This window comes from Lycorma delicatula, chromosome 2 (assembly GCF_047948215.1).
Source record: "Lycorma delicatula isolate Av1 chromosome 2, ASM4794821v1, whole genome shotgun sequence".
NCBI classification, from domain to species: Eukaryota; Metazoa; Arthropoda; class Insecta; order Hemiptera; family Fulgoridae; genus Lycorma; species Lycorma delicatula.
The window spans coordinates 38,295,436-38,319,620 of record NC_134456.1 but is presented as its reverse complement, the minus strand read 5'-3'; the positions used below and the strand labels follow the sequence as shown (position 1 = coordinate 38,319,620).

The 24,185-nt window shown below is 28.4% G+C and overlaps 2 protein-coding genes across 4 annotated transcripts in view; one reads left to right on the top strand and one right to left on the bottom strand.

Annotated features, from left to right (window-relative positions):
- Positions 1–2,420: 2,420 nt before the first annotated feature.
- On the bottom strand, positions 2,421–18,389 carry Prosalpha4 (proteasome alpha4 subunit). The gene is made up of 6 exons (XM_075355131.1): positions 18,171–18,389; positions 13,080–13,206; positions 12,450–12,563; positions 9,636–9,769; positions 5,839–6,021; positions 2,421–2,600 (listed from the first exon to the last, which is right to left on the bottom strand). The coding sequence occupies exons 1-6, from the start codon at positions 18,273–18,275 to the stop codon at positions 2,511–2,513; spliced, it is 753 nt and encodes a 250-aa protein (XP_075211246.1). The 5' UTR covers positions 18,276–18,389; the 3' UTR covers positions 2,421–2,510.
- Positions 18,390–18,887: 498 nt separating this feature from the next.
- Set2 (SET domain containing 2) overlaps positions 18,888–24,185 on the top strand; it is a 104,958-nt gene continuing 99,660 nt past the window's right edge. Inside the window, exons 1-2 of one of the 3 annotated variants that reach the window (XM_075358733.1) lie at positions 18,888–18,989; positions 23,034–23,140. The gene's annotated coding sequence lies outside the window, so the exon portion shown is untranslated. Of the gene's footprint in view, positions 18,990–23,033; positions 23,147–24,185 lie in introns of all 3 variants that reach the window. The other 2 variants (XM_075358730.1, XM_075358734.1) reach the window with 2 other exon arrangements.

The window sequence follows — 24,185 nt, the reverse complement described above, 5'->3', positions numbered from 1 at the left end:
CCCTCTCTGCTACACCTACCCCAACACAAAAATCTTAAATGGCAATGGTAACATTTAATTACATTGACAACCCGAAAAAAGTAATGAATTTTAGTGAAAAGAAAATTAAAATCCGCCCACCCTTTTGCTCGGTAGGTGCGAAAAACCGTTTGGGGTAGTACTTTTTTTAAATTTCAGTCCAACAAAAATAAATATAAAATTACGTGAAATTACTTCTTAAACCATTTGAAATAATCATAATCTGCTTTTTAAAACTATGAAAATTATTTTTTAGATTACAAACACAAAATTTTGCCCTTAAATGTTTTCTGAATTTTCAAGGGTTGAAAACTTATTTTTTTTAAATGAGATGATATATCTTGTGACACCTCATTGGAAGGCCCTTTAATGGCAAGTAATTTGGTACAAATAAAATAAAAATTGGTTCACTGGTATAAGTTATGATTAAAAATGTGGTGTTTACTCCTTGTATGAAATAAAGGACGTATTGTAATGGTGAAAAATTTCGGTTTTCAGATTTCAATGGAAATATCCATCTTGATCATCCCTGAATCCATTTTGACTAGTTTTGGTGTGATGTCTGTATATATGTATGTATCTTGCGTAACTGAAAACAATTAGCCATAGGATGTTGAAATTTTGGATTTAGGACTATTTTAACATCTAGTTGTGTTCCTTCCCTTTTGATAGCAATCAACTGGACCAAAAGTGTCGTAATAAGCCCTCATTGTGAGCTTTTCAATGATGTGTCATAAGCGATATTTATTTTCATTGGTTCCAGAGTTATAACTAAATAAAATTTTAATTAATAAAATATTTGGGTCTTAAAATATTTGGGAAGGGGCATATCGGTTTAATCTGACTTCGTCTCCTTTTTCTTTTTTAATTTAAATATATTGATTTATTAATAATTTTTAACCTCAGATTCTAAAAAAACTTTTACAATAAATTATAATTCAATAATAAAATTAAAAAATATCAAACGTTATTAATGAAATAAAATTTTATGTACTTCTCATTTGAAAAAAATATTTATATGTAACATAATAGGCATACAAGGAAGTCATGTAGTGTCCACATCAGATTTTTTATTTATACCATTTTTTTGTCTTAAAGAGACCTTTAAAATGATTATCATACAAAGGTGTACCATTTGAAATATTTGAGTTACAACCCCTGAGCTACCCTACAAGAATGTGTTGAAATCTACTTCTCATCAAAAGGTACAGTTGATTAACACCTTATCCTAAAAGTTACAGCATTCTATCTGGAATGGTTTGAAAGTGTTTGACGGGTTTCCGTACTTTTGACTCTGTATGTACATTTTTTTGTTACATGTAATTAACCTACTACATATATGAAATTGTCTATATACCAAATACCAAAGTTTTTGTGAATCCAATGATCATTACCTAGAAAGATTGTTTCTGTATATTAAAAACATCTGAATTTGTTTTAAAATAAATAAGTTTACTAATAAAAAACTTTTATTATTAGTTTACTAATGATGTTACAGGATATGATCTGTAAGGAGGAGTGTTAGAGGAATATAATAAAATGAATAACCAAGCTTTTTTTATAAAGTTTTTTTTATATTTTTTCAGTGATCTGTTTCAATATGGTGGCCACCTAAGGAAAAAAATATTTTGATTTTCTAAATGTAGAACATTTTTTGTGTGTTGAAATGCATCATAACACTATAATGATAAGTATATAATTTCCATTAACCATGGAATGTTAAAGCATTGAGAATGAAAGAATTTCAATAAAAATAGCTTCTTTTCAGCTTTCTACAAGAGACACATAAAATCACTTCAAATGCTCTACAATGAAACAGCAGTACAGAAAAATGCAATGTATGTGAAATTACCGTACATTTCTTAACATATACTAATATTTCTGATGTTTTTAATAAAAATTCTTTTCTTCATAATCATTTTTCAGCCTTATAACTCAAATAATACCATAATGGTTTGTTTACATATGTAGTTCAAAGGGAAAAGCAGTTTACCTTCATCAAGGGCTGAAGTAATAATTTTTTGTTATAATGGCTACTATACTTGAAGAAACCTACCATTGATAGGTTAATCTTTCATTTGTTAAAAATATTTATACAACAGATAAAACTGTTGTTCTCAAATACTGTATTTTTATTCATAATTTGCCATAATCCTATAGGTTTTCTTCAAATAAATTGTAAGCAGTGGACTAATGTTCCAAGACTGAAGTTTTAAGGAATAAAAAAAAGTTCAAAGAGTATACCTCATTTAATTATCTATTTAATTAAATTGCAGTTACGATTTATCAAGAAATAAAAAAAGCAAGTATAAAGATTTTATTTTTTTTTTACTGTTGAGGTATGTGAAAATTTGAATAATGAATAAATATATAACTGAATGACAAAAGATATAAGATTAAGATAACTGTTAGAAAAATGTATGATTTTATTAGCTCTTAAAGTTAACAATGAAAAAAATAATTATGAAAAGTTCAAATTTGTTAAATTTCAATCACTTCTTTTGCTTTTTCTTTTCAGCTTCTTCTTCTTTTTCTTTTTCAATTTCAGCGACATACTCTTCTATGTGCTCTGCATCTAACATCTGCAAAAGAGATTTAATCATCAAAACATAAATATATTCATTCTTGTCAACAGGAAAGGTTCACGTAAAGTCTGATGATTACGGTAAATACCATTATGTAAGAGCTATCAATATGGAAGCTATTATTGCTAAAAAAAAAAGTATGAAAGATCACAATCACATATAAACAGGTTCATTATCAGAGTAGCAAAAATGTATTACATCCAATACCATGATAATGAATAAAAACATGATAAAGAATAAAAACAAAAAAACATTTTTCCTTTTTATCATCATTTACATGAGTTTTTTTTCTTTGGCTTATGTGGGAACTTACATTGAGACATGTGATCTTTGTTGATGTTACTACATTTACTCTGATGATTTGTCATAAGTTACATTTCAGTTAGAGTAATACTGGGTAATTAAAATTTTCATTTATCATTTGTTTCTTCAACAAGTTTATGACAATTTTTAAACAAATTTTCCTCCTACTCATCTCTTGCTCAAAACAATACATCAATGCTAACTTACCACTGAAGTTAGAGGTGGAGCTTACCAAACAATCTTGATTGTTTCGTAACAAATTGATTGCTACCAAACAATCTATTTGCTTCCAATCAATAAGTTTGTTGGCCTTCAACCAGGTTATAATATTTCTTAGCTATTATTATTATCATCATCATCATTTAATAATTCTAGAAAAACATTTAACAAGTGCGTACAGAAAATGTAAGTTCTTTTAAGTAAAATTGCTTACTTTTAAAAATTTTAGTTTTTGGAGTTTATTTTAAAAAAATTTCTCATATTTGCAAAATAAAATCACTCAAAATTTAACAATAAAAATTTCATACACATGTTTAGTCTCTTCTGTAGAACAAATACTAAGAGACTAGCTTTCAGAAAAAAAAATAAGACAAGTGGAAGAAAATGTCTGGACTATGTGACTGTGCAGTTAATATTGTTTATCTTAATTTTTATACTTGTAAAAAAAAAAAAAACTACAGTTAAGAAAGAAATCTGGCAATGTAGTTTAAAATGTGATAGCAAAAAATGAAGTTGTGTAGGTTTTGCTATGCGAGGGTTCACTGATGATTGTAAATGGGGGTTTTGATTCAAAACTTTAGTGTTCAGATTAACTCTTAAAAATTTTTAAATGTTAAAGAATTGTTTATTTTTCTTTGTTGTTAATTTTAAACCTCTCTGAAGAAAAGCTTCAGCGATAATAAATAATTACAAGTTTTTGTTCAATAAAAAAAAAAAAAGGAAGAATGAGAACCAGTTAATGAGTGTTTAAGTTACAAGGGTAACTTTAAAAGCTTCAAATTTATAAAATAAAAGGAAATATACACCAATTAGATACACTGAAAGGTAAATAGGTCTTGTTATCTGCTGTGTCTTATCTTATATTGTATTAAATAAAATAATAACTATATTGTAAATAAAATTACAAAAATAATAAATAAAATTGTGCCATTATCATTGTCAATAAAACCTAATACAACTAATGTAGATTAAAAGTGAAGTAATAAAAAAATCAGACTACTGATTACTGATTCAAAATCAGTCATTTTTATAAATTGGTCCATGAAGGCTTGGTAATGTCACTGATGGCAAATGAAACATGTGAAAAGATTACAGAAGGATGATTTTACGCAGAAAAGAATTTGCCTGGATAAGTAAAATTAATATCCCTCATAATTATCTTGCAAAAATAGTGAAGGTTCCAATGGAGAAGAAAAAAAATCAATCATCCAGATGATGAGTTGGCTGTAGTGTTGAAAGAGGCAGCAGATTTAAGAGTTATCTCATTGAGTAATTGACTGTTATTATGTTGAAAATAACATTTTCATTTGAGAAAGTAGATTTAATTTTATGTATTAATGGTTTGTAAACCAATAAGTCAGTAAGCCAATTGCCTTGGTTAATTCTTATTATACTGTTATGTTAGCCCATTTCTTTAAATTAAGATGAATTTAATAATGCTTAGATAATTAATTTTAATAATCAAGTTGAATAATACTAATGTTAATAATATCTTTATTACATTAAAGACCATTAGATTTATCAAAACAGAAAATAAGTCATTATGAATAATGCAATGATATTAATAATTTATAATGATGACTAATGGAATTATAAACAATACATATAATGATTTAGTAAGGCTACTGTTCATGTGATATCCTCACACAGAGTATAGTAGTAATATAGTAATAGCAGTAACTCTGTGCAATAACTACAAGACATCAGTGAAATGAGAATTCTCTTGCCTGTATGCCATTTATTAATTTTACTAAATATATTCCAGAAAGATCCTTATTAGAGTGAAAATTGTTTTGTTTGAACAATATGACCATCAACTTCTTGTACACCATATGGACTACTGTATACAAACTTCAGTAACAGCGATCTGACAATTAGCTGTGATAGTTTCCTCAACTTTAATCGCTTTTTCATTGACATTTAGATGGACAAGTTCATCATCTTAAATTCTTGTATTAAATTTATATTTTAAAAGTATTTTTACATTTATCAATGCTTCTTCTTACATATTAAACTTGTTAAAATCTTGTTTCAATAGATTCTTCTCATTAGAACATAATCTTTCTCTCTTTTTTTTTAGAAAAGAATTTGATGCCTGAATTTTTTGCTTGATAATTTTACCATAAAGCTTTAAAATTTGTAGCATATGTAAAGTATTACAAAATCCCCAGAAACGACTTACTCACTTGGCTGCCAAAACTAAACGGAGTCCAGTATGGTTGCATATACAGTATATTTTAAACAGATAGACCAACATCCCAAAAAATAATCTTAATTACACTAGCACTTATGCACTAAGCAGCAATACATGCTTTGTAAACAAGTCCATCGTCATAATGGCATATCTGCCAATCTCCATGGTGCAGTGATAGCATATTGGCTGCTCATCTGGAGGTCTCGGAATCTCGTTTGAATCTCGGTCAGGTATGGCATTCATTGCGTGCTGCTAAATTCATTATCATCTATCAACAATAACTATATAGGCATAAACATGTTGCTGCATAAATATATAAATAAGTTATACTTAAGATAAATAATTACTAGATATATCATTATTTATTAGAGCTGGATTAATTTATATTATTTGTAATACATTTACTATAACATCTCTTCTACAGTAGCATAATAATTTTTTTGCCATTAGAGATATGCTTTGCATATTAAACATACTAAAATATCAGATTTAGCATTAACCCTAATTATAATTGTATACCTGCATAGGTTTATCTCGGCGCATTACAGCTATTTCCAAATTTTTCTTGCCAGACTGTACAACTTCTAACAAGGCTCGGATGGCTAATTTGACTGTTCCTTTTTCTGTAGAAACATCATCTTCATTATAATATTTTTCAAGAAATTCTTGCACTGTTTTAGCACTACGACCAGTGGCATTAGCCTTAATAACAGCAAAAGAAAAATCATTAGTGGACAAACATATAATTTTCTCAACATTTAATAAATTTTAATGTATGAAAGACAAGTTTTCTTAATTATAACATTACAATGACATTTTCAAAATAACATTTTAAGGATAGATTTTTATTATTCTGCAGAATGTAAAGATGACACCACTTTAATTTTTTAATCTTTAATGATGCATTCACAACAAGTGTATTTACTCAACTTTTTTTTACAGTAGTAGGTAATAGCCTACAATAAAGTTTTATAAACTTTAATCTTGAAGAAAAAAATTAATTATTTATTTGATTTTTTTGTAAAAAAATTACAGAAAAGTGACAGCTGAAAAAATATTTTTGGAAGAAACCATACTAAGTAAGAGTAAACAAACAAGACATATTACAAGATGTAGCTAGGACTACAATTTTTTCAGTTTAATATGATTTTACACTGATCCTCCTGAACAAAAAAAAAAAAAATAAATAACTGAAATATTCTCCTTTATAGTATTTATTGTTTAATTTTTTAATGTTTTAATAAACAATATTAATTTTTTACACTTTTTGTTAATTTTATTCTTAAAAAAAAAAGAAAAAAAAGGATATTAAACATGTTTCTTCATTTGAATCAATTTCAGGGACAAATCTGAGATTGTAATTTTTTTGTTGCTTTTTCAGATTTATAATCAGTTTTTTCAGTTTCATATTTCTCTTCGTGTTTAAATTCACAAAATTATGCAGTATACAACTGCTTTGCTGGCACCAGTGCTATTACAATTTCATTCAATAAATCATCAAATGTTTTACTGTATAGAATGCCAGCAGACCATGCAAAGTATCAAACAATAACTCTTGCTTTTTGCTTGGCAAAACCTTTTTAAGTCACTTAGTTCCCATTGTATGCTAGAAATTCCTGACTTAAAATTATGTGTTCACTTTTAACATTCAATGTATTCAAGAGCAAATAATTTTTACTTTGAGAAGTACCAAATGCAAAAACAATTAGAATACCTGAAGAACTATATATGTCATACATGTACAGACATAGCCAAAAAAATAGTTTTAGAATATGTTTAGCAATGCAGCAACATCTAAAGAACAAATGAAAGGATTCTTCGTTATTTAAATTAGCACCTATTTCCTATGAACTGCAATAGTATGATTCATACATGGATATACAGCAGATTGCGATGCTAAAAAGCGCCAAAATGTAGTACATGGTACAGAATGAACAGAAGTTACTGTATCCCTAAAGTTAATGAAAAATGTGAGTTAGGATATGTGTTTAAAACATACAGTATTTTCATTGGGGTAAGTTGGCAAAAGTTTTTTAAGTCAAACACTCTGGGTAAAAGACAGTTGTGCTAAAATGGATGACATGAGTAGTTACAGTGTCAAGGAGCGGTTAGTGAATAGTGTATGGGCTCATGAATGACAACATACGAATCAAACAATGAAGCTAATTAGTGATATGTTTCAGCATTGCTTTAATAAGCTACTACCATGAAAAGCAACAATGTTGGCTAGGGAAAAATGTGCATTTGAATTAGGGTGTTAGAGATAGGCCGCAGAGTAGACAAAAGTTAATGTGGTTAGAAACATGTGTGGTTGTTGCAGCATTGAACAATCCCCAATGAAATCAACTAGTACATGGTCAGCTGATCTTCGTATATTGTGGACGACAATATATGAAAAAGGACTTGAAAGACAATATATGAAAAAGGACTTGAAAGTTAAGCCATTTCGTTTGATGTTCATCAATGAATTTGTCAGAAGCAGACATGGAATCATGCTGCAACCTGCTGGACTTTATTAGAAAAATTCCCTGCTGCAGTGCACTGTGGAAAGGTGCTTTATATTGACGAATGTGCAATGTATAACATTTCGTGTGCCAGAAATGTGTTATTTTGGGTGAAAGAAAATCCTTATTGTTAGACAGAGTTGGGTAGAAATCCACTGCATGTCATAATACGGGCTGGAATGATAGCTCGTCATTTGTTTGGGCCTTATTTTTTTGACAGGCCAGTGAATGCACAAACTTATTTAGAGATGTTGGGAGACATAGTTAATACCACAGCTTCAAGAGAAGGATCTCATAGAATGAGTATGGTTGCACAAGATGGAGCACCTACACATTTTACTCTATCAGTCCGTTCATTTCTGAATGAAAATTTTCCAGAAAGTTGGATTGGCCATGGTTCTCCAGTGTCACCAGCTCCGTTATCATGGCCACCATGAAATCCTGATCTCACCACACCAGACAATTCATTATGGGGAATTATCAAAGCACACGTATCCGTATGTCGCTACACCACAAATGAAGAATTGCATGATGCTGTAAGGGACACCTTCCATAACGTAACAACAGAAATGCTTCGTCGCATGTCACAGAGGATGTGATGCCATGTAGAATTGTGTGTGCAACATGAAGGTGAATGCACAGACTCACTAGACCATTAAAATGAATACTATGTATCAAGTGAGTAAATAAAATTATTCATAATTATATCGCATTTTTAATTTATAACTCATTACAAATTTTTAGTTTTACTTTACGGGGTACAGTGATTTCCCGACCACTCTGTAAAAGTATGTATGATTTTCTTCAATGCTTAAGTCAAACAGTTCTTGAACTACAGACACTTGGGTCCTCTTATACCAGGAAATATCATCCAGAAGATGTTGTGCGATGAGGAATCGTGGGATTCCATCTTCCATATGGTCACCTGCATTATCTGGAGTAAGGAGACAGAGGCGAGGACAGAATAGCCAGAGAAAGAGACCACCTAGGCTTAAAAGACCCTTCTAACTAACTAGGTGCAGAATAGGACTGGTGAGCAAGGGGGGGATGGACAGCCTCCTGCAGAGCTGCAGTTCATCCGTGCTTGTGTAGATGGACTATAGTGATGATGCATGAGGACTTTTGAACTGCTGAGCTCAAAGGCACCTCCAGGGCTGAGTAATGCTTAACTGCAGGTCTGGCCCTGGGATGGGAGGATCGGTGAGAGAGGAGGTTTAGTCGATAGGGCACAGGCACACATATGCATTCTTAATAACATCTTGCAGAACTTGTTAACAAGCCTGACACTTCGCCCGTAAATGGGGTTTCTCAAACTCATTGAAAAAAAGTCACACTGTTCCAGCCATATGTTCATCATGCTTGTTTTTTCTTTTCAAATTAATTTCCCATTAACTATTGCAACAAAAATTTACTACCTTTTAAATTTAAAATTGAGTAGAAAATAAAAATTATTAAATGTTCTTGTAATTTGATGTGGAGCAAAAATTTATTTTATTAAAACATCAGACAACATGTACTTGCATACAGAGTAGTTTCAATGGAAAATACACCAAATTGTTAAGTCATTTCAGCTTGATGAGATGTGGTAGGCTGTATAACTGCAGTAAAAGGATGAAGCTGGTTGCTGAACTAGTTATTAAATAAAATGTATATCTTTCAATTAGTTACAGAAATAAAGTAATTATTAAACTGATAAATTTCATTTAAAATTATTTTAGTTTACCGCCAACAAATATAACTAAATTACTATATTCTTCAAATTAAATTATTTAATTAGAATTAAAAACAACTGTTTTTGAAGTAATAACATACCTTCCATTCATAATAAATACCAGATGGCTCTGTCTGATATAAATGTGGTACTCCATCATAGTCAAAACCAGCCAGTAAACATGAAATTCCAAATGGCCTTCGCCCATTACTTTGAGTGTATTTTTGTTTTAGTCCTACATAAAATTAACACTATTTTAGCAAAAAAAATATTAAGATTATGAGAATAATTGCTATGTTATCATTCTCAAAAAAAATACAATACTTTGTTATCCATTTTTATTTCATATTTAGAATAAATATAATCAGTTTCTTTACATTTTTTTTTATTGTGATTAAGACCTGTAGTTTAGTATATTCACAGCATCATGGAGAGTATAAAGTTGTGAATCTGAATAAAATGCTGAAGGTGTTATAATGTGATACCATAAATTTATACAGTATAACATTTTATAGTAATTTTATTATATAATAATTTTATAGTATAATATTTGAAGGTATAATACTTAAGTCTAGCAAAAGTGAAGTCTGATTATAAATCACCATAATGCTGAATAAGTTTGGCTATGGTCCAACTGTTGTTCTAGGACTATGCCATAGCCAATTCTCTTTGAAAAATGTTATATTGTGACTGGAATGCATGTTGAGTCTAAATTTTCATCTCATTTTTATCAATACAAGTCAACATCATTTTAATTTTAAACATTAGAATTTTTAATTAATATACAGATCATTGTAAATTTTTATATTCCACATTTCTTTATTTGAGTGTGTGTAATATTAATGGCCCATATATATAAAAGAAAGTTAAACAAAATTTAGCTGGACAAAATCATAAAGATGCTTGCATACAAACAATTTAAATAACAACAGTAATATAAATTGTTATGCAGATATACATTTTCTAAAAATATAAAAAAAATTACTGTTTTGGCATTAGAAATAATGATGATAAACAAGGGTGTACTGAGTTGGAAACAAGAAACACCAAGAAATATTTCAAATGTGGTTAAACCTCTACTAAACAGCATAAGTCGAGGGCAGAAAATATGTCTGCAGTTTAGAGGGGGCAAAAGATTTCAGAAATTAAGACTAACTTTGGCTTACACCAATCACCTTTATCATTCACTACAACTTGCAAATAAAAGGTAATTTAATAAATTAGTTAACAGGCTGAGGGATAACAAATTGCATGTTTGGAACACAGTATTGAAAAAATGGTTCATTTCCTATTGAATAGGAAATGTATTCTATATGAATATGTATGTATTAAAAAAAACAAAATAAAAAAAAAACCACAGGTAACTTTAATACAACATATCAAAAACATAAAACCTTTTTTAGCACATGTTCAATACATCTTTAAAGAAAGTTGAAAATAAAAAAGTAAATTTAAAAAAAAAAATAAACATTTTATAAATTATTTTAACTATAACAAAATTTATTTGTTTCAGCTGCAGTTCTTCACCTGACGAAGATTGTTTTGCTAAATGAAAAATTGAACTGCGTAGCAACTCAAAAATGAATTCATCTTTTTGTATCAAGTAACTCCCTCATAGCTATAAGTTAGAACCTTTTCAGTACCCAATGTAACCTTTGATGGATTCTGTTATTGTAATCTTATCTACAAACTTCTTGTCACAATTTTCATCAGTTTGTTCTTAAAAGCCAAATAAAAAATCCATAATATCTCCACTTTTTTTTGCATACAATTTTCAGTTATAATAAACAAACTTGTTTGGTTTGTATTGTAACTTATGGTATTAATTAACATAACTGTATTTATAAATACTGTCACTGACTGCGTTGCACAGAAAACATGTTTCCTTAAAAAAAATAAAACATATGAAAATATTTTGGTTTTAAATATCTGATAAATGTTTTGATTTGCACATTTTACCTGAAGAGTGGTAATTGTATAAAATTGGAAAAACAACCATCACACGTGTATGATAACTCATACAGAAATACATTCTCAGTCTTTTATAAAATTAAAAATGTCTCTAAAAAAGTAAAGACATGAGTTTTTTTAAATTACTTGTATATCTAAACTACGACAGGTCACATTTACATTTTTTTCCATATTGTTTACTGAAAGAATAAAAATACAATTTTTTTAACTCTAATTTTAGTAATAAGTATGAGATATAATAATATTTCTCTGATATTCACAATACGTCATCACACTTTAGCATTTTTTTTTTAAATTTTAAATGTTATTTACTTTGTTAAATTTTATGTTCCATGAACATGTTATGTACTATCACAATATAACTATTCTGTAGGTATATGCTGAGTAAAGTTTGCAGTGTCAAGGTTTGTTGTCACTCAAAAATAGTAGTTAATAATCCTACACCAATCTACAGAAGAAATAACTGCAATAATACAAATTATATACATCAGTGGTTATTGGCAAAATAGCATAGAGATTCTCAATGGGTTAGAAGTTTAAAATATAAATCTTTTACTTTTTTATTAAATAGAAATACATGATCTACATCTATGGTTGATAAACTTTTCACAAATTGGTTTTTTGCTAAAAAAAATTACTTATAGTACTTATATATCATCTATAGACATTAACATTCCAAACATGGTATTTAGCCTTTTCATATTTACTTTTTTGTGGATTTTTGTACTTAACTATAGATTCATTCATCAAGCCACTTTTTATCTACTTATATTATAAAAATAACTTTGTAAAAAAATAAGTAACTTACTTTTTTACACTTTATAAACACATTTTTCTGTATTTTATTACTTATTAGCAGACACAATACTAATAAATATAAAATTATTTTTAATTAAATTATACATATATTGTGAAGATATTAAGAATGTAAAAAAAAACAGTACCTGCAATATAACGAGTTATATATTCTAAAGTTACAGGATCTTCAACAGTCAGTTTGTGAGACTGGCATTCTACTTGTGCACGATTTATTAAAATTCGAGCATCAGCAGTTAGACCTGCAATTAAAAACTTAAGTATTAATTTAACAGAACAAATTTTTAAAACAAGATTTTATTTCATTAGAAAAAGGAACTGAAAGTAAGAGACAAGATAAAAACAAATAATATACACTTATTTAAAAAAAAAGTAAATAAATAGCAGTACTTTAACAAAAACTACTATGAGTTATGGTTGTGGTTGATAAATCTGGATAAGATATAAATGGGAAGAAACGCATCTACTACTAAATAATTTAGTTGTAGTTATTACGAAGCTTTAAGCTGGGGCTGTAAAACATTTCAGTTTACAACATAATAAAAATTCAGTATCAATTTCATAGTAATATAATCAAAAAATAACCATAAAAAATGTAAAATTAACCATAATAAAAATTCTGAATGAATGAAAAACAACACTGAGTAATGTATTAAAATAATAAGTTTTAAAAACATAATTTGTGGTACTGAAAATTTTAATACTTCTATATTGCAAAGAAGGAAAAATGTAAACAAAACAATCTTAATACAACTCACCAGCAAATGCCATAACAACATGATCATCTAACAGGCAAATTTTTCTAACAGTTCTTTCTTCTTGAAGCTTTGCAACTGACTTTTTTTCAACTCCTAGTACAACTACATCTTTACCTCTAACACCAACCTAAAAACAAGTTAATAAAATAAATTTATTATAATTTTAAAAAAAAGAAAAGAATACGATGTGGACACACATGACTTTCTTGTATGCCTATTAAATTACATATACACATTTTTTGCTGCACTTCATTTAAACTTTTCATTTGAAAGTGATATATGATCCTCCAATTCTTTAATAAAGTGGACAGTTACACAATTGCATTGTGGTGGACACCACATTGCATCAAATTTTTTTGTGGTGTCCATATCAACATTTTATATTTGTTTATATATTAATTCTGTTTCACATCACTCAAATAATTATGCGGTGTAAGTGGGGAATGTGTCATATCTGTAACCACGCACACATCAGTTCGAATCCGACTTCATATACATATTTTTTTTGAACTTTTTTTTCTAATTTAAATATATTGATTTATTAATAATTATTAACCTCTGTAACAATTTTTGAATTAAAATGAAAAGTAAATAAAATATTATTTCAGTAATATCTTCTGATTTTTTTTAATAAATTTTCTTTTTTATTGTTATTATTGAATTATTTACTGTAAAAATCTTTTACAATCAGAGGTTAATAATTATTAATAAATCATTTAAATTTAAAAAAATATAAGTTATGAGATTGGATTGGAACCAATGTGCTTTTCCCTTGTAAGATTTAAATATTTAATTAAACTTTTATTTGGCTATAACTCTGGGACCAATAAAAGTAAGTACCACTTATGATATATCGTTGAAAAACTTTCAATGAGGGCTTATTACTAGAGTTAAGAAAACGTCCAAAATCCAAATGCTAAAATTTTGGGCTTTTTTGGGCACTTTTGGTCCAGTTGATTGCAATCAAAAGGGGAGGTGTGTACAACTGGATGTTACAACAGTCCTAAATCCAAAATTTCTCATTCTATGGCTAATCATTTTTGAGTTATACAAGATACAAATGAACATAGAGATCATGCCGAAGCTACTTAAAATGGATTCAGAAATGGTCAAAATGGACATTTCCATTGAAATCTGAAATTTTTCACGATCACTACAAGGTCAATCCATTAGAAGTATCCCAAAAAAACATACGGTTACCAGGTTAGGTTTTATTTTGGGAAAAATTACTGTAAACGTTAAAGCTTGACCAATTCAAAAAAAATTGAAACTTACCCACGAGTTTCCTACATGTTTCAGGAACTTAAAACTATTTTTAACATTTTTTATTTAAGTAGTTTATCTATGACAGTTGTTTTTGTTACGGTGCACATACCTATTTTTGTGATTGTAAGAGTTTAAGGAAAAAATCATAACTAAAAAACTATTTGTCCTGGAAGAATGAAACAAACAGCAAATTAATCATATTTTCTCAAGGTAAAAGATTAGTCCAGTGGTTTATTTACCTCTCTCTCTTCTTTCTATGAGAAAATTACCAATAAATTTGAACATGCAAAATTGTGAAATTTCATATTTGGTAATTTTTTAAGAGGCAAGGATGGCATAAACAGTTTGAATTATTTTTTCATATGTAGGTTTATGTTTAGGTAATATTAGTATTACCATAAATAATATTAATGGTGATATACTTACCCCTAAATAATTATGAATTTTTGAAAACTAATCATTTTAAAAACTCCAAATTTTGCTTCAAATAACTCTGATGGGGATGGTAATAAAAATCTCAAATTTTTACAACTTGCAGTGTTTTTGTAAATGTTTATGGTAAATAAAAAAGTTTCTTGTGTATTGTACTAATAAAAAAGTTATATAACCTCCCAAAAATCATGAAAAATGTGTTAAAAGTGATACCATTTTGACTCACTAAATAAGTGCTCAAAGGGGGTTATTATATTTAGCCCCTATGTTGTTGAAGTTGACGTTTTAAATATTTTTTAAATTATTAACGACAGGTCGTAATTTAATGAAACTTAACCAATACCAGCAACCTAATACAATTTTGATTTAAAAATGCTTGCAAAACTTACCTAAACTGAGATTTCAATGAGTAGCCTACATCTTTTTTCAAAAATTCACTTTCACTTTATATTGGTTTATTTTTGCAAACACTATCGAAGAAAAAATGAACTGTATCAAAATTTTAATTATTCTTCAATGAAATAGCCTTCTTTTGTAGCAAAGAAAATTTATTATTTAGTGTGATTAACAAACAGCTGTGATATCTCTTCTGATAATTCTCTTGAAATTGTGTGAGAATGACCCATCACTGCAGTTACTTCAGGTGGTGTCAACTTTCTCAGGACTTTGCAGATCGGTACCCACAGTTTGTTTTGTTGATACTTTTGAGGTGATGTACGTGGTTCAGCTGGGTGGAAAAAATGAACCAGCACATCATTTTCGAGGCTATCTACCACTTTTGAAAATTTTTACATTTTTGGAAAAAATACTTTTGAAACAATTAACACAAACAGGCTTTCCAGGTACTAAATTTAAATCTGGAAAAATGTGTTCTTTAAGAGCTTTCTCTAAATTTTCTTAAATTTTTCTTAACAGTTTTTTTATGAGTTCTCAAAGCACAGAACTGTCCAAACAGATGACTGAATTTTGACAAAAACCTTTTTTCATGATATTTACAAACAGTACTGACATTTGAATTAACACGTAAAAAAATAAGTCGTTGGTTTTCATCACTAAATTAAATAATTTTAATGAATTCTTTTGGCACTGTACCATACACTGTTTTATGACACTCTTCATTCACATAACTTCCTAAGGAACATTGTTTTATGTGAAATTACTTGAAATAATGTAAAAATTTAACTGATTTTAAAATTTCCAAATATAATATTATTACATAAAACTTATTTATTTAATAAACACTTCCAAACACAGGATGAAATTTGACACACTCTGTAAAGATGTAAACAGGTCACTAACTAATGTCAGATAGACCAGTCTGTAACTGCAAAGCTAAAGATGCAATATGCATAAATGGGCACATTGCAACATGAATTTTTCTGACTACTGGAAATGACTTTAAGTGCCTATTATAACATGAACACTGCAGTTGAATGGTTCAAACAAGTCAACTATAGTAATTAAACTATAATAATAAGAATAAAAATATTAAAAATGCCAAAGACAAGAAATCCGCTTGGAGCACTTATTTGGCAAGTCAAAGTGGTATGGCTTTAAACAGGTTTTTCATAATTTTTGAGAGGTTATACAGTTATTTAAAGCCAAAATTTGAATTATTAAATAAGATTATTTTCAAAAATTTATAAAACTTTAGGGGCAAGTATATCACTATTAATATTATTTATGGTAAAACTACTAACATATACTTATATAGAGAAAAATAATTCAAAAGGTGTATGCCATCCCTGCCTCTTGAAAAAAATTACCAAAAGTAAAACTTCACCATTTTTCATGTTCAACTTTATTGGTAATTTTCTCAGAGAAGGAGAGATAGGTAAATAAACCACTGGACCACTCATTAACCTTGAGAAAATATGATTAAATTGCTGTTTGTTTCATTCTTCCAGGACCAATAGTTATTTAGTTATGATTTTTTCTGTAAACCCTTACAATCACAAAAATAGGTGTGCACCCTTATAAAAATGGTCGCCACAGATAAACTACTCAAATAAAAATTAAAAAAAAAAATAGTTTTAAGGTCCTGAGACATATAGAAAACAAGCAGGTAAGTTTAAATTTTCTTTGAATTGGTCAAGCAACCACCCTTGGCTCACTTCAAATGGATTGACCCTATACTTTCTTTACTTTGTACAAGGAAATAAAAATACTAAAACAGATTTGCATTTTAAAATATTTTAATAAAAGGATATACTTATATTTTTAAATTATTAATTAATTGCCTAAATTATTAATTAACATGACTATGTTAATATATAATTTATAACAAGTTAGAGAAATTTATAATAAAATTGTTAAGCACACACCTGTTAAAGGTCCTCAAAAGGAAATTTGAGTTCTGCCATAGTAACTATGAATGTGTGCAGAATGTTGTAAGAGAAGCAAGAAAATTATTACAAAAATTATTATTTACTATAAAGAATGAAATGTTCTACTTTTGCAATAATTGTTGACAAATGACTTTTTCTTAGACGAATGAATTTTATTTCAACCACACTGATTAATTGAAATGTATACATTGTAAGATACACGACAGTTATGTGAAGTACAAAAAAAAATTGTTCTACATTAAGATATCTTGTTTTGAGAAAAAAATAAACTGTTCAATTTTTACAATTACTATTAAATTTTATAGATTACAGCATTCTTGTTTTGGATTTTTTTTTATGAAAGCTGCTGGAAGGGAACATGTTTACTTCTAAAAATCTGCAGCATAATGATGAGAGGCATTTTCTGTTAAAATACATAAGTTCGGAGTTAAAGAAAAACTGGACTTTATAGTCAATTAGCGACAGAATTCACATTTGTCAACAGAGTATTTGCAAGACAAACAGTGAGTTACAAAATTATTAGATGAAAAAGTAAAACACTCAGCAGTTGGGAAATTTGTGATTCTTTTACACAATCTTGCATTTGTTCATGGTTACTAGCTGAAAACCTCACTAGAAATAGTAGGGAATTAAGTAGAACAGATTAACTGAGAACTTGTGTAATTAACTAGTTAATAATTCAACTAAGCTGATCACCGAGATGATAAGATACATCTGATCATTAAAGTAATGCAATATTTTAATAGATGACAAAGTGAATACTACCTTAACTTTTGTTTAGAAATACTAAACTTAAAAAAAGACCCTTAAAACATTAACGAAATTACGCGGTATGAAATTAAAATCGACTAATAGAATAAAAATGTTATTTTATTATGGAGTAAATTACCCACCGGGCAAATGCTCACATAATAAATGAAAAATGTGTGAAATGCATAGTAATAAATTTTCAAAAATAATAGTAATAACAACAATAGTGATGCAGTTTTGTTGTAATCATGACAAATGGACCGCAAAATATTCAATCTATTCTGTAGATACTTACTGCTGTTGAACCTTTTCTGACTGCTTCTTGAGCATATTCTACCTGAAGAAGATGCCCATCAGGTGAAAAAACTGTGATTGCTCTATCGTATCTTGAACTACTCATTACAAAAAATTAATTACGTTAAACAAACGACTACAACAGATATTACAATCGGTAATAGTTTGCAAGTCACTACTTTTAGGTTATAAATGAATGTACATAGTGTTCGATGCAGCGCTAACGTCAGAGTTGCCAATGTTTAAATATTTTGAATAGAAAAAAATCGTAAATTTATGAATTTCATCATTCATTGATGTTTATGATATTAGAATAAGAAGGAAAAAATAATTTAAATCGATACCAGGCAAATAATTTTTTTTTACATAAGTTATGAGTTATAATAATTTAGGAAGTAAGCTAGTTCTTTATTCCTTAGTTCACTGATGCATGTTTTGTTGTTGATGATAAATTAATTACAATTAAGTAAATAACGATATTATGCTTTTATTCTTTGTGTATTTGTAAAACATATACAGTAATAATACAATCAAATTATTTTATTGACTTTAAGTATTTTTAAATGGTACAAGAATATATTCATTCAAAATAATAAACCTTAATGATCGACTTGTTATGTTAGTTCAAGATGAATTAAAAACTATTTATTTCGCAGATGTTACTTATTTTTTAGTTTCGGATTGATATTGGCCAGCGTCTGAGTTCTGCGAGCCTCTGAGAAGGCCGAGACCGAGTTTAAGGAGGTGCAGGCAACTTGCACGGTTTGTAGCGTTTTGAGTGTGTTAACTATCTGCTTACAACTTTAAAGCTCATCTTGAGGTGAATACATATTTATAGCTGTACATTATTACATTAGCTTGCTTAAAACACCTTTAATCATCTAATAAAGAGGTATTGTGCAGAACGTTTATGAAAACGTGCATCTTCTTTTATGGGTGTTTTATTGGCAAATTTTGGGTCTTTGGAAACTCTAAAATTTCATAGGCAATACGTAGTAACATAATATACGTAGAAATTGTGTATATTCTCGCAGTTCTGAAGTTTATAATTGTCAAGTGGGGTTCAGACAAGTGGTGTTTTTTTTTTGTTGTTTAAATAGGTTACGGATTTTAAGAGAATTGCACTTTTGTGCATTTATAATTACTGTTTGCGTAATTCTTTTACCCTCATGTTTACAAATATATCACGTGTACTTGTCTAATTGAATTCATTTTTATTTAAATGAAACTTTTTAAATTTTACGTAAAATAGAATATCGGCAGAGGAATATTGCATTTTATTTTGGTAGTTGCAGAATTTATTTTTATTTGGAGGCTAATGTATTTACGTTTTTAATTATAAATTACTTAGGTTACATTAGGGTGATAAGTTTGTGAAAACTAAATGTTTGGTGTTTGTTTAATAACAGTTTATTAGTGTGTCCTTGAATGTGGTTAACAGTAAACATTAAAGTTGCATTTTAAAACTGTTGATTTTAATGATAGCTGTGTTTGTGTTTTAAATTATAAATCACTGTGGATAAACTATTAAAGTTATAGGAATTAAAATTTTATTCCCATAATATCCATATACTTATATTTTATTAGTAATTATTAGGAAGAAACATACAACATGGTACTTGTTAAAAGACTACTGTAAACTAGACATATTTAACCCAATTTTATGTTTGCATAGTAGTGCTTCTAGCATAACTGTTAAAAGTAATAAGGAAAAAACCTTTTATAGAAAAATTTTTGAAGAATCAGATTCGTGACATTTATTTAAAAAAAATTTTGTTTATTAACATTTAACAAAATAAATACAATTTTAAAAACTTGTAGTGTTAGTTATCAATTATGATGCTTTTCTGTAATTTTCCCTCCATCTGTGTTTTTTCTTTGTGACTGACAGAACTCATACAGCATCAACATTTGCTTATTTACACCAACACAATTATAAAACTTTTAGAGTTAACAGTCAAACAAATTTTTGTATATGTGGTTTTATAGCCATTAGTAAGTCATGGCTTTCTTAGAAACATCCCTCTCAAGCAATATTGTCTAGCAGTATTGTCTGTAAGTCATTATAAGACTAATATTGTTTTGCAAAGAATTGATTATATCCATCTATATATATATATATTTTGTTTGAAAAGTATATACTCTTCCCATTGGGTTTTCATTAACATTTTTGTATTGACATAATTATATTATTCACGACATTAGAATTGTGGGGAATAAATTAATAAGTGAATAAAAAAGTAATTCATTCAACTGAGAAAATTATTACTTTTTACTGAGATATAAAAAGTGAGATATAAAACAAATTGTTAGGGATGTAGGATGTAGAGGGTATACTGAAAACGACTAGCACTAGATAGGGAATTTTGGAGAGCTGCATCAAACCAGTCAAATGACTGTAGACAAAAAAAATAAATAAAAAGTTAAGTTGGGGAATTTTTTAACCATTTATCAAGTCTTAATCACATTGTTTATTAAGGCTAAAATTGATAAGCTAAATATAATAATGACATTTTACAACTTTTAATTGAAAATCTCAATAAATTAGAATTTAATTAATATTTTATTTATGTGATCAACTTAACTAGCAAACCATGTTGTCCAGCATTTTAACACTAAAGAAAGGAACTTTGGCAAAAAGCATGTAAAAGATGCCATTTTCTGAAGAATGTAATAAGAAGATATATGAACAATTTGCATTGCAATGTATTAATCTTAAAGTGATACAGTTACAAATAAACTATTCTAATTTGGTTTTTTTTTAATAAATTATTTATTTTCTTTGCTACAAATGAAGTTTTTGAAAAGATTTTGAATGCAGGTGCACTTTTGCATTGCAATGTATTAATCTTAAAGTGATACAGTTACAAATAAACTATTCTAATTTGGTTTTTTTTTTATAAATTATTTATTTTCTTTGCTACAAATGAAGTTTTTGAAAAGATTTTGAATGTAGGTGCACTTTACATTTTATGCAAAAGTAAAAGTTGTATGGTTTTTGCATAGCTTACATCATCATTTAGCTTTTTTCACCTGTTCTGAAATAACTAATATTTTCTGGCAAACTGTTTTTTTGACAGACGACGCCTGGTTGCCATTGGTGATGAAGGAAAATTATTTACTTTTTTTCTTCATTCTCAGCAATTCTTCATAGTATTTTTATTTCTTCACTCTTTAGTGATAATACAAGACAAGACCTTTTTCTTTTTTCCTGTTTAGCCTACAGTAACTACCGTTTAGATAATTCTTCAGAGGATGAATGAGGATGATATGTATGAGTGTAAATGAAGTGTAGTCTTGTACATTCTCAGTTCGACCATTCCTGAGATGTGTGGCTAATTGAAACCCAACCACCAAAGAACACCGGTATCCACGATCTATTCAAATCCGTGTAAAAATAGCTGGCTTTACTAGGACTTGAACACTGTAACTCTCGACTTCCAAATCAGCTGATTTGGGAAGACGCGTTAACCACTAGACCAACCCGGTGGGTTACAAGACAAGACCTAAAAACAATTTTACTGATTTTATCATTTTTTGCAAGTCTGTGTAATTTCTCTGAATTTACTATTTATTTGAATCGACAGAAATTGTAAATAATAGCCACTATTTTTTTTCGGTGCACTTGATTCTATAATTTTCAATACCTTATCATGGGCATTGTCATTGTCACCCATACTGCTATCATTAATTGGCTGAGCAGTAATGGTGTTTCTTGTTGGCTGTGTCTTTTCATATGTGATAGTATGTATGTGCCATTATGGTTACTGGCAACTGTCACCACTGCATTCCATATAGCAACTCTGAAATTTGTTTTTTCATCAAATGTACCTCGATTCATTTTCTGCAATTCTTTAGAACTGTTTAATGGGCAATTAGGAAACCTATTTTCTCCGACAGTGCCAGTTTCTTTTAGGTTTACAGTTTTTGGTTTCTCCCTGCAGCTGGATTTTTGAATATCAGTGTCTTTTTCACTATGCAAATGAATGTCAAACATACCTTTTATATTGGTTGTACCTGTCGAAGGGGTCTTGGGTAGCAAAGTTTCATCAGTATCTTCTTTGTCAGTTACTTCATTTGTAATGACTAAAGAAAATGCTGTATCAGTGCAATAAAATTGTAGACAAAACAAAAATCTAATAATTAAAACATAAAAAATAGTACAACACAGGATTGCAAAGTTATTATTTGTAATGTAAGAATAATATCTTGCACGCCTAGAGTGTGATTCATCACTCCATAAGCCGTAGGTGCTTCATCGCATTATTATTTTAACAACTAGTATTCATTATCAATTTTCAAAATAAATAAATTTCATGAAAATTGAATAAAAGCATCCCTTAAATTAGCAGACAACAGAAATATTATTTTTAACAAGCATTTCATGACTATTATATATCTTATACGGAGGGGGTTACACAATCTTGTAAAATACAATAAGTGGATTTGTAAATAAACTTGCCAATTAAACACCTATTACAATATTTCTTTTTGTGATTAACACCTAATAAAATTAAGGCAAATTGCACAAAGTGTGAAAAATCTTGTAGAAATAAAAAAAAAAAATTGTTTACGAAAAGGTTCATTTATGCACCATTGACTGTTAATCAGTTAAATTAAAAGATCTCCATTAAAAAATGTATTAAACTAATAACTTTTTCAGTAGTAGATCTGCTTTAAAGGTACATGAACCTGACTTTTCGTCATCCTAAAAAATGAAGCTAACAAGTGCTTTATTATTTCTGCATTACAGTATTTCACTTCATTTACCCTATTTGTTTCTTTTTATATGTTTGTGTATGTGTAACAAATGCATTTTTATAAAAATATAATAATTTTCTATCTTTTTTTAATTTTTTTTTAGGATGTCATGAAAATGTTATCTACAAAAATGGATGATTATATAATTAAATGTTCATCACAAGCAATAACACTAAAAAACAAAGCAGTTTTAGAAGAGATATAACAATTGTAATGGTTTGTTGAATGTGTTGAATATTATAGCTTGTAATATTCAGTGATTGTATCACTTCAATCTTCTTACTATCAAAGTTTACCTTCTATTATATGGTTACCAGTGTAAAAATATATAAATGTAGTGTTAGAAAAATTATGCTCTTGTTACATTAGAAGTCATATGGTTCATTATGAGAATATGCATTAGCACTGACATATGGTTGTGCTTCCATCGGTCATTGATACTGTCATTGATAGGCTTGCCCAGTGGTTTAAATAAATACTGAATCCTGTCTTTGTAGTTATATTTCCTCTTGGAATACAAATTCCCCCAAGTGCCCTAAAACCTAAACACAACCTACAAGGTACAGGTTTCTACGTTTTAAGAAATTGGTTGTCAGTGATGAGAAACCGTGTCATGAAACTTGTACTTTGACCTTTAAAGTACCTAACGGTTGACTTAGAATGCTTTGGGATTTTCAGTTCATGTAATTTGCTGCTTCTAAATTTTAAAGAGATGGCATATGTCAGTAGTAAGAAGATTGAGATTGATATAATAAGAGTAGAGACTAGCCAATATTCATTTACTTTGTTCAGTGATATGTTTCACTTCATGTGAAGTACCCAGCAGATTTTTTTCAAAATTAGATTACAGTATTATGATCTCTGTTTACCGAATTTACTGTGAGATTTTATTTTTTCAACTTTTTTCACAATATGTGTATGCATACATATATTATTATTGTTAATTTAATAATTTTGTAATCATAGCATTATGTTAGCTTGTTATGAAATGAGATAGATAACTTAAATAAAAATACCATAGTTTGGAACTTAAAATTGGCTAATGAATGAAAGTTTATAACAATTACAAAACTGGGTTTAAATTGTTTATAATGAATGTTTGGTACCAATTTTTATATATGAAGATGTAAATATTTCTATTAAAGGTTAGTTGATGGATAGGGAGGGTTCTTGCAAAATCCTGTCATAGTTCACTGTTCTTTCTAGTGTACTATTAGCAATGGCATTACTATTTCAGACACTCCAAGTAGAATTA

Excerpts from the sequence above, each read along its gene's own strand:
- Prosalpha4 (XM_075355131.1), bottom strand. The coding sequence starts at position 18,275 with ATGAGTAGTTCAAGATACGATAGAGCAATCACAGTTTTTTCACCTGAT. Across the intron at positions 6,022-9,635 it reads GTATTTATTATGAATGGAAG|GCTAATGCCACTGGTCGTAG; the intron begins GTATGTTATTAC and ends GCTGTTATTAAG. Across the intron at positions 2,601-5,838 it reads GCCGAGATAAACCTATGCAG|ATGTTAGATGCAGAGCACAT; the intron begins GTATACAATTAT and ends TCTCTTTTGCAG.